The sequence below is a fragment of the Vicugna pacos genome, chromosome 30, assembly GCF_048564905.1.
Source record: "Vicugna pacos chromosome 30, VicPac4, whole genome shotgun sequence".
Classification (NCBI taxonomy): Eukaryota; Metazoa; Chordata; class Mammalia; order Artiodactyla; family Camelidae; genus Vicugna; species Vicugna pacos.
The window spans coordinates 23510164-23523952 of record NC_133016.1 but is presented as its reverse complement, the minus strand read 5'-3'; the positions used below and the strand labels follow the sequence as shown (position 1 = coordinate 23523952).

At 51.1% G+C, this 13789-nt stretch overlaps 1 protein-coding gene across 7 annotated transcripts in view; it reads right to left on the bottom strand.

The window, feature by feature from the left end:
* Positions 1 to 13789, bottom strand: part of CTIF (cap binding complex dependent translation initiation factor) — a 282212-nt gene that overhangs the window by 85213 nt on the left and 183210 nt on the right. For 5 of the 7 annotated variants that reach the window (XM_072952320.1, XM_072952326.1, XM_072952324.1 and 2 more), the window contains 2 exons: positions 3940 to 4432; positions 933 to 1232 (listed from right to left, as the gene is read on the bottom strand). In XM_072952320.1, the coding sequence (XP_072808421.1) occupies positions 933 to 1232; positions 3940 to 4432 (793 nt within the window). The remainder of the gene's footprint in view (positions 1 to 932; positions 1233 to 3939; positions 4433 to 13789) is intronic. The other 2 variants (XM_072952323.1, XM_072952325.1) reach the window with 1 other exon arrangement.

Sequence of the window (13789 nt, the reverse complement as noted above, 5' to 3'; positions counted from 1 at the left end):
ACTCAATTCATATCTCAACTAGTTTAAGGTACAGATGACTTTTCCCCAGCCAAGAGTCTCCAAGGATAGTCCCAGGGCCTGGCATGACTGCCACGCTGTGCACCTGCTACCTCTCCCTGACGCCAACCAGTTCTGGGACCACCAGTCCACATGCTACCACCCATGACAGAAGAGCAGGTACTGGCCCCCAGCTCCCCACCTGTGATGTCAAACAGAGCTGGGCTTGGCCAAAGTGCCCACGTCCACGTCCATGCCCATGACATACCCCAGTAAAACCATCGCTGGACGCCGGCACCCGCGAAGGGAGGAACGAGGAGGGACGGAATTAAGCTCTCTGAGGGTGGAAGGATTTTGAGTGCAAAGGCACCAAGGAACAAGATGGTCTTCGATCTCCATGCTTCCCCTTGGCCCTAAGAGTGGTTTCAGGAACCCCAGCGCAACGGCAGACAGACCAAAGCTTTCCTACTCAAAGCCCTCACGCCTTCTGCTCAGACCCATCTCGACACCACCTGCAACTACAACCAACACACCACCTGCAGGGCCTGGGGGGGTGGTCCTGGGGAAGAGGAAGAGTTAAAACAAGAAATCCACAGCAAGAGTGCGTCTGCTGGGACACGGAGAGGTCAAAGCACAGAGCCTGGTTAAGACAAAAGCCAGCCCTCTTATCATGGAAATAGAAAGAGGGAAAGGCTGGTTAAACATGAAGCACCTATAAAATTATATTGGTCCATTGTAACCATGGAGCACTCACACAAACACACACAAATCCGGCCACTCAGCCCTTGCCCCTTGAGTGCCTTTTTATTTTCTATAATTAATCGGGCAAGGGTGGAACTCGGGAAAAGTTCAAGTGTGGTCAGGATCTGCAGCCTTCTCTCTAGTAATAACCCAGCGGCGGGCAGGCGGGCGGCGCAGCTGTCGGCGCCTGTTACCTGAAGCATGTTGAGGAGCAGGCTCCGGAACTTGGTCCCCTCCACCATGAAGAGCGCCATCTTGTCGCAGAGCTTGGCCGCAGTGAAGGCGAAGCTGCGGTCGGACACAGCCTTCTGGTAGATGGTGCGGACGATCTCCCCCAGCATCTCCTCGGAGTTGGTCGAGTTCTGGGCCTCCTCCATGAAGGTGGTGAGCTTGGCATCCACGTCGCTGCTGTTGTTCCGCATGCTGTTCAGGATCTCAATCAACTTGTCCATCTTGTTCTGCTGAGGGTTGGTGGTCTCCTCGGCCACTTCATCCTGGGGGCATGGGAGACACGCCGAGTGGCGCCTGAGGGGAACCCAGGCTTCTGCGGAGGGGCGGCCAGTGGAGGGAGGGCTGCCACCCCCAGAAAGGACCTGCCCCCACTTTCTAGAACATGAGGTCTGATCCCCCAAGGAATGCCGAACTCCACCAAGAACCCTCAGGCTCCAGGCTCTCTGTTGACCTTTTTCTTGGTCCCTGGGGCATCCTGGGTGGATCCTTGTGAGATACACTTCTTACCCAGGATTCTCATACACACTGGCTTTGTCTGTCTATTTGTCCATCAAATGTCTCAATCTACAAGCGATTTCATGGGGCTTGTAAAAGGTGAGATAAAGTACCAGGTAAAACACTGGGCCAAAGAGAAAACAAGCGTAGGAAGATGAGGTCAGGAAGGGGGTGGCATCCCCTGCTGTGTTGCTAACGGTGCCCGTGGAGAGGCTGCCTTGTCCTGTAGGTCCTCGGCTCCCTCGGCCCAAGGACCATCATGTTCTTGGGGTACAGGGATCCCTGTGGGCATTGTGTCCTATGGAGATTGCGCTGGCTTCTCACAACAAGTACAACACACAAAGGAATTCTCCAGTGTGCCACTCAAGGACACTCAGAGAACTGGCTCGTCTGGGAGGGAAATTTCACAAAAAATACCCGACACCCTTAAGAGGTTTCACTACAATTGGGACCAGACCTGGGCTGGAGGAGAAAGAAAATGGGTATCAGATCGTCTCAAAGGTATTTATTCAAACACAGTGGATCGGTGGCCAAGAGCAAGAGTGACTTAACTGCCGGGATGTGAGAGCAGGCGGGCGGGGCAGGGGCGGGGACATATGGTGAGGGCCCATGTTTGCCCTTCTGTCCTCAACAAAGAGAGGCTCCTGGGCTGGGAGGCTCGGACCGGAGTTCCGGAACCTGCTGTCTGTCTCTAGCTGGACGGCTGTGGGAAGTGGTTTCATTCTCTGGGCCTAAGTTTCCTCCCTGGTAACACGAGGAGGTTAGATTAGATAGTCGAGAGGTTACCCTGAGCTCTGCCAGTGCCTAAGCCCATGTCCTCCTGGTCTGGGAGTCCGTGAAGCCGAAATACAGGTGCTATGGCTCGACCTTATCTGCTCTGCCTCCTCCTGCTCGCCCCACCCCAACCATGTGGACCCCAGGGCAGGAACAGTGGTCTGTTTGTAGTATAACCACCCACTGAGGGTCTTCACACAGGTTATGACATTTGATCTTCAGTCCGTCTCCAAGGTGGCTAGCATATTCAAGGTGGGTAGCATTAGACCCATTTTACAGATGGGTGAACTGGGGCTCAGAGAAGTTGGTGATTGGCTTGGCCACTGAGCCAGTCAAAGGCAGAGTGAGGACTGAGCTGGTTTACTAGACTCTAAAGCCGGTGTCATTTCCCCTTAGTGGCACTGAGGTTACATTTAATAGAACCGGAGAGAACTTAGTTAACAATCCTCTCTCCCTGGCTGGGCTGCAGCAATCTGTCCTGGAAGGATTTCAGGCAAAGACCACACACTGGTCATCACTTGGGAACCTCTCCCAGGCTCCCACCTTCGGGATGTAAGGGAATGAATGAGGCTTTCCTCCAGGACCTCTCAGCTGCCTGCCTCACTGGGAATGGTGGTGGGGGCTCAGGGCCCTGAAGGATGCCAGGAGCAACATGTCAGCTTCAAGAACTGATCAGGGAAGAGGTCTGACCTGCCTTCTCCTGCGTGAGTGTGGACCTGGGCCTGGCCTTGGGGACGGAAGGAGGAGGAGAGAAGGCCGTAGAGAGAGGCTGGAGAGAAGCCTGGAATTTTGAGCTCCGCGCAAGTCCCAGAAGGAGGACTCCACGGAGGAAAGCTGGGGGCAAGTTGGCCTTTCTTGGGAGCAGTTCCTCTCCCAGGTGATCTTACCTGCACCCCTGGCTGGGGACAGGGCGCTAGTGTGAGCAGGTGGACTTAATGCTGCCAGGGACAGAGCCCCCGCCCTTCTCCGGAGGCTTGGGGCATCTCTTCCTTAATTTGTGAACCAGGCTCTAGAGACCAGGGCCAGGAGTAGGGTGAGGAATAAGAGGCTCCTAGGGAGCAAAATTTAAGGAGGCCCTCATTCTCAGGGCTATGCCAGTGCAGGATTGGCCCCTGTTTGATGCTGAGAGTGAGTGCCTCCTTAAATGTTGTCCCTTGGACCCCTCGCAGAGCAGCTGGTTGATGGAGGGGGTTAGTGGCAAAGATGAGGTCAGCCTGCTCACACTCTGCCCAACTCACCTTTGCTCTGGACCCTGGCAGGGAGTGCAGCCTGGCCAGTACTCACCTCTGGGAGAAGCACTCTTAGAGGCTCTGTGTTGTCCCCAGATGCCCTTTAGCACAAACAGGGCAGTATCTGACCCCAGACAATGCTGGAGGGAAGAACCAGGCTTTCCCTGCATGCCTCCCATCACTCCGAGGCACACGCCTCTTCTTCCCCTCCCCTCTCAGGCTGGGGGCTGGTACCAAGCATCCACCTGGGCCTCTTAGGGGGTAGAATGTACTGGAGGGGATTCACATGCAGAACTGGCCACAGGCCTGCCCTCTGGTGGCTGGGGGTCCCTAAAGCAGTGGTGACCATGTGTGCTGGGTCCCCGTGTGATTCCTTCCCTTCCCTCCACAGGGTTCCCCAGGCCCGCAAACCCGAGCCCACCTACCTCGCACTGTCCTCCCTGATGCCAGAGAACAAGGAAAATTCAATTACCGGTACCTTTTCTTTCAGCCTTCGCCGCAGCCTGTCTTTGGAAGACTGGAGCAGGGTAATTTTGGGCCGCTCCCCGCTGCGCTCGGGAATAACACTGTCTTTACGCTTTGTCTCGGCTTCCAGAACCCCTGGCGGCAGCAGGGGCAGCCTCTCGGAAACCGCTGGGGCCAGGGCATCGGGGCTGCAGGAGCGCTCGAGGCTGCTGTGCCCGGTGTCCCCCAGGGCATCCTCGAGTTTGGGGCTCTCCATGGCCACGGTCTCTTTAGCATTGCGGTGGGCGCCTGCCTCCCCCTTGTCGCCAGGTGGATGCTTCATGTTGCTGTGGTGCCAGCGCCGGTTCTGGCTGTAGCCGTGATGAGTGGCCCTCCCTGAGGGGTGGGGCACCGAGCCCCCCTGGTAGGATTTCTGGTGGTCCCTGTTGTGTTTGGCACTGCCCGGCTGGTGGTCACCATGCTGCTGGGGTTTGTTCCCTCCTGGGGGTCTCTGCTGCCGTCTGCAAACCAGAGGGGAAAAATGGAGAGGGTCACTGGGGCTGCCGGCCGGGGTCCCTGCATCCAGACACTAGAAGAGGAATTCATTCATTTGTTCTTTCAATACCCTTACTGCAGGCCTCCTGTGCACCAGGCTCTGTGATGCTAGGGGTACCAGCAGAGAATATGACAGACAGGTCCCTGTGTTATAGAGGATTTAAGTCCATCCTTGTCTTAAAATAAGTATTTTATTCCCTTATTAGAATACGTTTTAATACATTGGGGAACAAAATTAAAATGATACAACAGAGTGCACAGTGAACCCTCCTGACTGTCCCCAGACACCCACTATGTTTTCTTGATGCAGTTATAACCATTTTGTGAACATATTCTATGCAAGTTCTAATAAAGATACATACACAGACCTGCATCTGATACCAAGTAGCCTGTGAATGACTTTTTACCATAATAGCTCTTAAAAAGTTATATCATTTGTTAGACAACCTTTTTTAGGTACACTGACATTTCACCCCCAAACCCACTAACAAAATACGCTGTAAGAAATCGTTACGGGCTGAATTGTGCCTCCCACCCCGCCCCAAATTTGTATGTTGAAGCCTCAACCCGCGCTCCCCAGTCCCTCAGAATGTGACTGCATTTGGAGACAGGACCTTTAAAGAGGTGATTAAAATGAGTCTGTTAGGGTGAGCCTCCATCTAATTTGACTGGTATCCTTGTAACAGGAGACGTTTGAATGTACAGGGATGCAGGTACAGAGAAGAAAAGCCACGTGAGGACACAGCCAGAAGGCAGCCACCCGCAAGCCAAGGAGAGAGGCTTCAGAAGAAACCAAACCTGCCGACACCTTGACCTTGGCCTTCCAGCCTCCAGAACTGTGAGAGAATACATTTCTGTTATTGAGAGACCCAGTTGGGCAGACAGGCTCACCGAGTCATTGACATACACTTTCACAACAGAGTATCACATGGAACAAATCTGAGGTGTGCATCAGGGGACAAACCCCAAACGTTTTGATTTGCAGACTAAAGGTGAGCGAGGAGGTGGAGAGGGGTGCTCTGAGGACCCTTCAGTCTTGGACACAGGGGCTGCTTCTGACACTGAAGCATGCCTGGCTTCCACTGTTTCACCCTCACCATTTCCTCTGCCATAACTTTATTTGAAGTGCATTTTGAGAACAGGATAACTGTGACCAAGTAGAACCGTACTGTCATCTGTGAACATATGCTATTTGTAACTGCCTAACTCTATAATAATTTAAAGGGTTTTCTCCTGCTTTTGCTGACCAGGATTGGGCTGGAAAGGGAGAGGGAACTCCACTGATCTGCCCACCCCCCTTATTTTGTTCTCCAGACCTCAGAGACAGCAGCTGAGTGTTTTGTGCATCTTGTTGGTAACTCACCCTAACTGTGCATGCCGGCAGTTATTTTTAGCCCCTCCTGGTTTCTTTGTATTCTCTTGTCCCAGCCTGTGCACACACTGCAGCAAGAGGTCTTAGGCCTCAGCCTGCCTAAAATGCCAGAAGCATCTATCAGCCTGACTTTAAACTGCACAGGTGTTTCTCTGGAGCACTTTTCCACAGACCCCTTTCCCAAGCACCTTTGCTTGAGGCACAGGAATATTAGAAAAGAGTTCCAAAGCTGGAGGTGCGCATCGTACCCAGTAGAAGAGAGGGGGCTGCTGCATCCACAAAAACAAGGACAACTTTGCAACACATTGTTACCCTGTCTGTGATCTCTATGGAAACCAGTGCTGCCCCTTGAACTCTTAGTATAAACCCCCTACCTTCTCTCCCCAGCGGGTTCACAGTCTTGGAGGCATCAGCCTGCTGTGACCTCTTTTACCTGGCAGAGAAATAAAGCTGTATTTTCTACTTCATCCAAAACTCTGTCCTCGAGTCTCAGTTCGGTAAGCAGGGTACCAAGGCTGAGTTTTGGCAATATAACCACGAGCCTCTCAAAAGCTGTAAAGTCAGTGAAGAAAGTTTGCAGAGAGAAGACTTCACTTTCTAAGGCAGGAGGCCCACATCCCACTCTTTGAAAGGTACAACAGACCTTCCTTGCACTGCTTTTATGAACAAACTGTATTTATTTACTCTAAAATTGTTATTACTTACAGAAACTCAATTTCAGTGTTCACCTGATAATTTTGTAGCTGTGTAAACAATCACTTGGTAATTCTGTATCTGTGAACATTTGGGGGTATCTTGGCTTGGAGTTAAATATATAATTTTCACACTAAAATTAATAAAAATTTTTTCATTGAAAAGCTTTTCCTAAAGGGCAGGCTTTTCAGGGGTTATTGTTAAGTGAGAGACAGGTGTACAGGCTTCTTTTTGTCTCCACAGAAATGTCAACTTACAACACACTGTATTTTACAAGTAGAAATTAACATGTTTCTGGAGGAAAATTTGAGAATTTGTTACAAAGGCCTCTAAAACCAGTAAACCGCTGGACCTTGCAGTTCCACTTGTGGCAATTTATCCAAAGGAAACATAGCACAGGGATGTAGGCACTGGGATGTTCATCACAGCACTGTTTACAACGTGGATCAATTACCAACATGGTAGAAAAATTCACTCCATAGCACGTGTTGTTACACATGCAGCACGGTGCTATTTTTTTAAGGCAAGTATTTATATGCATTGAAAAATCTGGAGAGATACACACCAAAATGCTAACAGTCTATTCCTGGGGGATAGGATGAGGATTTTTCTTTTCTTTTTTTTGTGTGTGTTTTCTAAATGAACATAAATTTATCTTTCTAAACTTTTTATTGTGGGATAATTTCAGATTCACATGCAGTTGCAAGAAAGAGTAGAGAGAGAGATTTTGTATCCTTTACCCAGTTTCCTTCCATGGTAACGTCTTGCAAAGCTATAGTTAAAGATCTCAACTAGGGTTTTGACACTGATACAGTCAAGATACAGAAACTTCCATCACCACCAGGATCTCCCCTGTTGCCCTTTTATAGCCACACTTACTTCCCTCCCACTCACCACCTACTCCTTAGACCCTGGCAGCAACTAATCTAGTCCCCATCGCTACAGTTTTGTCATCTCAAGAATGTTATACACAGACAGTATATAACCCAGTGGGATTGGCTTTTTCCACTCAGCATAATTCCCTGGAGATCTATCTCGGTGGTTGCCTGTATCCATAGCTGTTCTTTTTTGCTTCTGAGTATTCGTCCAAGGTGTGGATGTATCAGCGAGTTTAATCATTCACCCGCTGAAGGACATCTGGGTTGTTTCCAGTTATTGGTTATTGTGCATAAAGCTGCCAGGAACATTTGTTTACAGGTTTTTGTGTGGACACAGTTTTCATTTCTCTGGGATAAATGCCTGTGAGCACCATTGCTGGGTCGTAGGGTCGTTGCACATTTAATTTTTAAAGAAACTGTCAAACTGTTTTTCAGAAAGGCTGTACCATTTTACATTCCCACCAGCAATGCATGAGACATTTTCAGCCACTATTTTTGGGGTCATTTTCAGCCACACTTTTTTTCCCTCTACCTCCTGAACTCTGATGACACATACGTTAGATTTCCTGTTATGGTCCCCCAGGTCCATGAAGCTGCGTTCACTCTTTTCAGTCTACTTTTCTCGCTGTTGCTCAGACTAGATCATTTCTATTGTTCTATCTTCCACTATCTTCCAGCACGATGGTTCTTCCCTTTGTCTCCTCCTTCTGCCATTGAGTCCATCCACTGAGTTTTTAATTTAACTCTAAAGTTTTCACTTGGTTCTTTGTTTTATCTTCTATTTTTTTGCCGAGACCTATTTTTTTCATTTGTGTCAAGTGTGTTCCTAGTTCCTCTTTGAAGCATTTTTGGGCTGCCTGCTTTAAGATCTTTGTCAGATAATTCAAACATTTCTGTGATTTCAGTGTTGACACGTAGTCTTTTTTTCATTCAGTTGAGGTCTTCTGGGGTGCTGGTATGATAGATATTTGGCTGAAACCTGGATATCTTGGGTATTACACTACGAGACTCTGGACTTAATCAAACCTTCTGTTTTAGCTGGCGTCCTGTGATTTCGGTCCCGTAGTAGAAAGGGCCGTGCAGCCTCGTTACTGTGGGGTGGGGGTAGAAGCCAGGTTCCACACTGGGTCTTCTTTGATGCCCCAAGGTGGGTGCTCTTTACTGCTGGGCGTGGGTGAGGGTTCTGACTCCGCACACTGACACCTCCCTGGCGAGGAGGGGAAGGGTGCCTCTCTGCCTCTCTCCACGTGGCCTTCCCTGACACAGAGGGAGGGGTGCTCAGGACCCCACAATGATGACTCTCAACCCCCAACGGAGCCTCCCTGACACCACCCTGGAGGGGTTCGGGTGCCTCGTCCCAGCCTGGCAAGGGTGGACTCTCGGCCCCTCACTTGGTCCTTACCGGCATAAGTGGAGTGGAGCCAGGTTTTTCTAGAGTGTTTGCCTCAAGTAGAGGAGTTACTGTCTAAGAGTTTTCTATCTTGAGAGGCTGCCCCTTTCCTGGTTCTTCGACTACAGAGGGCAGGCACTCGTTGGGGACTTTTTGCTCTGCCTGTGCCTATGGGTGTGTCTGGGTTGCCGGCTTCTCTTGCTCCAAGTCTGGGATCCATGAGGCCAAGAAGAAAACTCAAGCAAGTCACTGATGTGTCATCCCTCAGGTGCCAGGGTCCCCAGCATGTCTGCCTTCTCCTCTCCACTTTTCAGAGTTCTCTTATGTTTGTATACTCAATGCCCAGGGTTTTTAGTTGTACTTATTTCAATAATTTAAGAATCAATGCAGAAACATCCATAGAAAGCTGAGTAGCTCCACTGAGTCCTGCTGGCCTGGTGTGCCCTGAGCCTCCTTGTTGTCTGGGTCCCTAATGGCCTCATTCTCAAAACAGAGATCATCGTGGACCTAACGCTTTAAGTTCTGGAAGAAGGTCAGTTTGCATTCGCAGCAGGGCGTGGGCACCTGGGGAACAGGGAAGAGCTGGGCCCCATCGGCAAAGTGAGTCATTGAGTCCAGTTCCTCCCAGGATCTCCCAACTAGCCTTCAGATGGGCCAGACGCCTGAGACACAGGTCAGCTCAGGAGCCGGGTCCCTCATTCAGAGACACACTGGGAGAGCCCGGAAGAAACTCCACGGCCCACCAGCTCGCCATGGTGCCACGTGCCGTGACTTTCTGTAAATTCTCCCTACTTTTATGTTTCAATTGCTTTCAAGTAATTGGCCCTTTTCCTTCCAGTCTCTTTGTTCTTTGAGTGTGAGTAATTTTTAAGCCCAGAGAAGAACCTTGGAAATTCCCTGGCAGATAATGCTTGATTCTCACAACTTTTGTCATCCTTATTTAGAATTTTTGTGGTGCCTGCAGCTATGGCTCAAAGAATGGCTGACCAAGCCTTTCCCAGCAACTGCCTTGAAACTGTCTGGCTTCCCACTTGCCATATCAGGGATTCCCCTCTCTCTCCAGGAACCCCCCCTCACCCCCCACCCTGCCCAAATCACTTCTCTTCACCTGGAGGAGGAAGGAGGTAATTTCTATATGGCTGGTCAAGGTCTCAGAAAGAAATCAGCTTGGCCTTACAGAGCTTCTGCTATTCTTTCTGGGAAATTTTTGGGGGGCCTGGAACTCCATATCCTGGTTCAAAAGACCTGGGAACCAGCCAGCCCTGTCAGTACAGTGATGACCAAGAAGAATGCCCCAGGTGGCTGGGCATCAGTGGATGTTCTCGGACTTACTCTGCCTGGGTGGCAGCTCCTTTGTGCACACAGAGTGACGTCTGTGGGTGGGAGGGGAGGCCTGGAGTCCACCCTCAAGGGCCCCCGCCTCACTAATGAATTCAGGAGGAGGAGGGCTGAAATGGGGCTGGATGGCAAATGAGGTTGGCTGGGCGGGCCGGGAAGAGCCAGATGCCCTGGGAAGAGGGGCATGGAGCCCCTTTCTCTGTTCCCCTCCCCGCTTCCTGTTTAGTTTTCAGGGCCAGTAACCATTGGGACTAGTGCCGGTGTGCAGGCCAATCAAGAATCTTTCTTCCCATTTTACAGAGATGCCAACTGAGGCTCAGTGAGAAGTCCCACACCAGAGTGCCTTGCCGAGACTCTCGGAGTGTGCCCCACCTGTCAGCCAGTCACGGCTCCCAGGCGTCCACCTTCTGTCTCCCACTTACCCTCAGATCCAGCCCCCACGGGAGAGAAGGGCCGAGTTACCTCTGAGGCCTGCTGTGGTAATGGCCACGCGAGGTCCTCATCCTTGGCCTGAGAAAGGGCTGTGGGGGCCCCAACCACTGGAACAGACTTGGGGCTGGGCCTTGGGTTCCAACAATGGAGAGCCAGGCTCCCCTGCTCTGGCCATTCACAAATATTTGTCAGCGGGTGTTGGCTGAGCTGGCCAAAACCAGCTCCTCTCTCTTCTGTGTTTGCTGGCCCCGAGTTTCGTCGATACCTTCCTTCAGGGGCCAGCTGGCGGCTCACCACAAAACCTGTGGGTTTAGGTTTGGCTGAGCTGGGGATGAGCTGCTGTTGCTCCCGGCAGCCGGGTAAGGAAGCCACACTTGGTCTCAGATCCCCGGATGTGTGGGTCCAGGTTGGGGAGACATACTAGACATGCAGCCTTGCAGCCAACAAGGGCAGAAATCCACCTCCCTCCCTGCTTAATATGTTCTAATCTCTCTGGGGAAGTTTTCTTGGGGGAGGGGAGGGAGGGGGAGGAATGGCTTAGGAGGGAAGATTAATATTCCATTTGAGCTACTGGCAACACCTGCTGTTAGGGAAATAATGCTTTTTTTTTTTAAGAATGGAAATTGTCAGTATGGTTTTTTTCCATCACTCATTTAGTTTATTCTTTCTTCTTTGGGTTCTGAAATCAGATGTCTTGTTTCACTCTAAGGCTGCTCTCTTTTATTAAAAAAAAAAAAGTTCTCTGAAGATCACAGCTGCATTTTGGGAGGTGGGTGTAGGGAGAAGAACTTCAGATTTTGTTTTTAAAAATGATTTTAACAGCAGTCCAAGTGCAGACAAACGTCTCTCTGTTCATTTTTTATTTCATAATCATTCCCAACTAGATATTCCGAGGGCCACTGACTTATTATGGTTCTCTCAATGTCGGACACTTCACCACATAATTTGTAGGTCTGCTTAAAAATTTCTGAAAGCAAAATTCTAGGGCATTTTGGTTTTAAAACTATGCATGGGCTCATATTTCTTGCCTTCAGAGAAAGTGATGACTGCCTATTACTAGCTTCGGCGCCTCCATTCCTGCCCACCTACACTGGCCCTGCACGGGTCCCACCTCCCCTGTCCCAGCGGCTGTGACCAAGCACGAGCTGGGGTGTGATGGACGGGGCTTCTCTGCAGCTCAGGGGCTGCTTAGCTTAGCTTGGCCTATAGGGCCCAGAAACCAGGGGGCCCCTGCCACACATACCTGCCCCTTTTTGCAGAATGACTGGGGAGCTTAGCAAGGAAAAGCATAGGGGAGACTTCCTTCCTTCCTCAGGGAGCCAGCACGACACTGACTTACCAAAGGGACAAGGATCCGAGCGGCCTGCGTTAGCTGAACGCCTGCTATGCACTGGGGCTGAATTGGAGGAGGGAAGTTCCCTGAGTCTGCAGGACACTCTGCGTCTGGTCTGTCTGGGAGACTGCTGCCAGCTTGCAGCCTGTGTCTCTGTCCCCCCCGTGTCAGCCCTCAGCTCAGGGGTGGCTGTGAGGACCACTCGAGCGGCAGCACGAGAAGTCTTACAGATGAGTGAGCCAAGGTTCAGAGAGGTTGCTTCGTTCCCTGCGGGTTGCCCAGCTAGCCAGCAGCAAAGCCTGTGCCAGAACTCGGATCTGTGCTTCTGCTCCAAGGTACTGCTTGAAACACTGCGTGACTGAATTTAACGATGACTTGTCCGAGTTCTTGGTGCTCTCTCTGGAGACCTGGGGCACCACTACAGAGCTAAGGACGACTGAATCGCCTGGAATTGTAAATAAAACGATCATCAACACCATGGCAGTAGCAGCAGCACCGTCGTAGCCGGCTCTCTGAGTGCCAGCCCCACTCCGGCACCGGGTTCCCCTGACCCTCCGTGAGGAGCGCCACGTGCTTCAGGAACATTCCTGCTGCCTCGGACAGTCAGCTGAGCTTTGGACCCTCCCACCGCGACAGACTCCGGGGCTCTCCTTTCACTCAGAATTGGGTAGGAAATGATTCGAGACTAAGGTCTCCTCCAGCCAAAGCAAAAGATCACGTAAGAAGTTCAGTATTCTACTGCCTGGATTGAAAGCTTTAGACACCAGCTGTTTACCTGGCAAAGGAACGCTCTGGAATGGAAAAGATTCTTCTCACCAATTACAGAATGAAGGAAGGAAGGAATGATGAAGGGCAAGGCTGGTTCATTTACTGCTTCATTAATTAAACATGTTCTGAGATTCTGCTCAGCCTGGGGGTTAGTCAGAGATGTCAACGGGCTTGCCCCAGGCCACGCAGGAGCAGTCTGAGGGAAGCTTGGGGTGGGGGAGTGACCAAAGCTGTTCAGCTGCCCCCAAGGAGTCTCTCAACACCTCTCCTACACCCACCCAGGCTTCGAGGCTCAGATCTGCCCAGGAGCCCTCCCCAGCTCCCAGGACGCCCCCTCCCTATCTCCGGGCTCCTAAGGCGATTACTGCCTGGCTTCCATAGTCTCTGCCACCAAAGATGGCCTTGTGCGTTCCTCTTATGTGCCCTTAAAAGCATCCACTTCCTTCAGAAGGTGGCAAAACTTTCTCTAAACCTTCCTCGGGGTCCACTGTGAGGCTGGGCATTCATTCATGCCTGAAATGAGTCCTGCAACATGCCAGATCCTGGGGACACAGTGATGACTTGGACACGGGGCTGTGTCCTTCCAGAGCTTAGGATCCTTTTGGAGAGACAGACACTAATCCATTACTTACAGAAACAGGTATCTGGCTACAACCAGGGACAAGAGTCATGACAAAAAGGAAGCAGAGTGTGGCACAGGGGCCTGTCTTGGTCTGCTCCTAGAGGCAGGACTGGCCACAGAATTTGTGGGATCCTGAGCAAACTGACAACGTGGGCCTCTTGTTCAAAAACTGTTGATGTCAAGACCATCACAGCAGAGCATTAAACCAAGGGCAGCCCTTCCTAGCATGGGTCCCTGCACAGGGCACAGACTGCCCACGCGAGAAGCCATCCCTGCCTGGAGGGCGGCCCCGAGGAACGGGACTGGACCTGTGATCACAAGGATGCAGAGTAAGAGTAATGAAGCACTAACCTCGGGCCAGCCACAGCTTTCATTAACCTAAGAGGGAGGGACCACTGTTCACCCTGTTTTACCGAGATGTCAGGCACAGAAAGGTAATTACTTCCCTAAGGCCACACAGCTTGCAAGAAGCAGAACTTGGTTTGAACTCAGGTGGT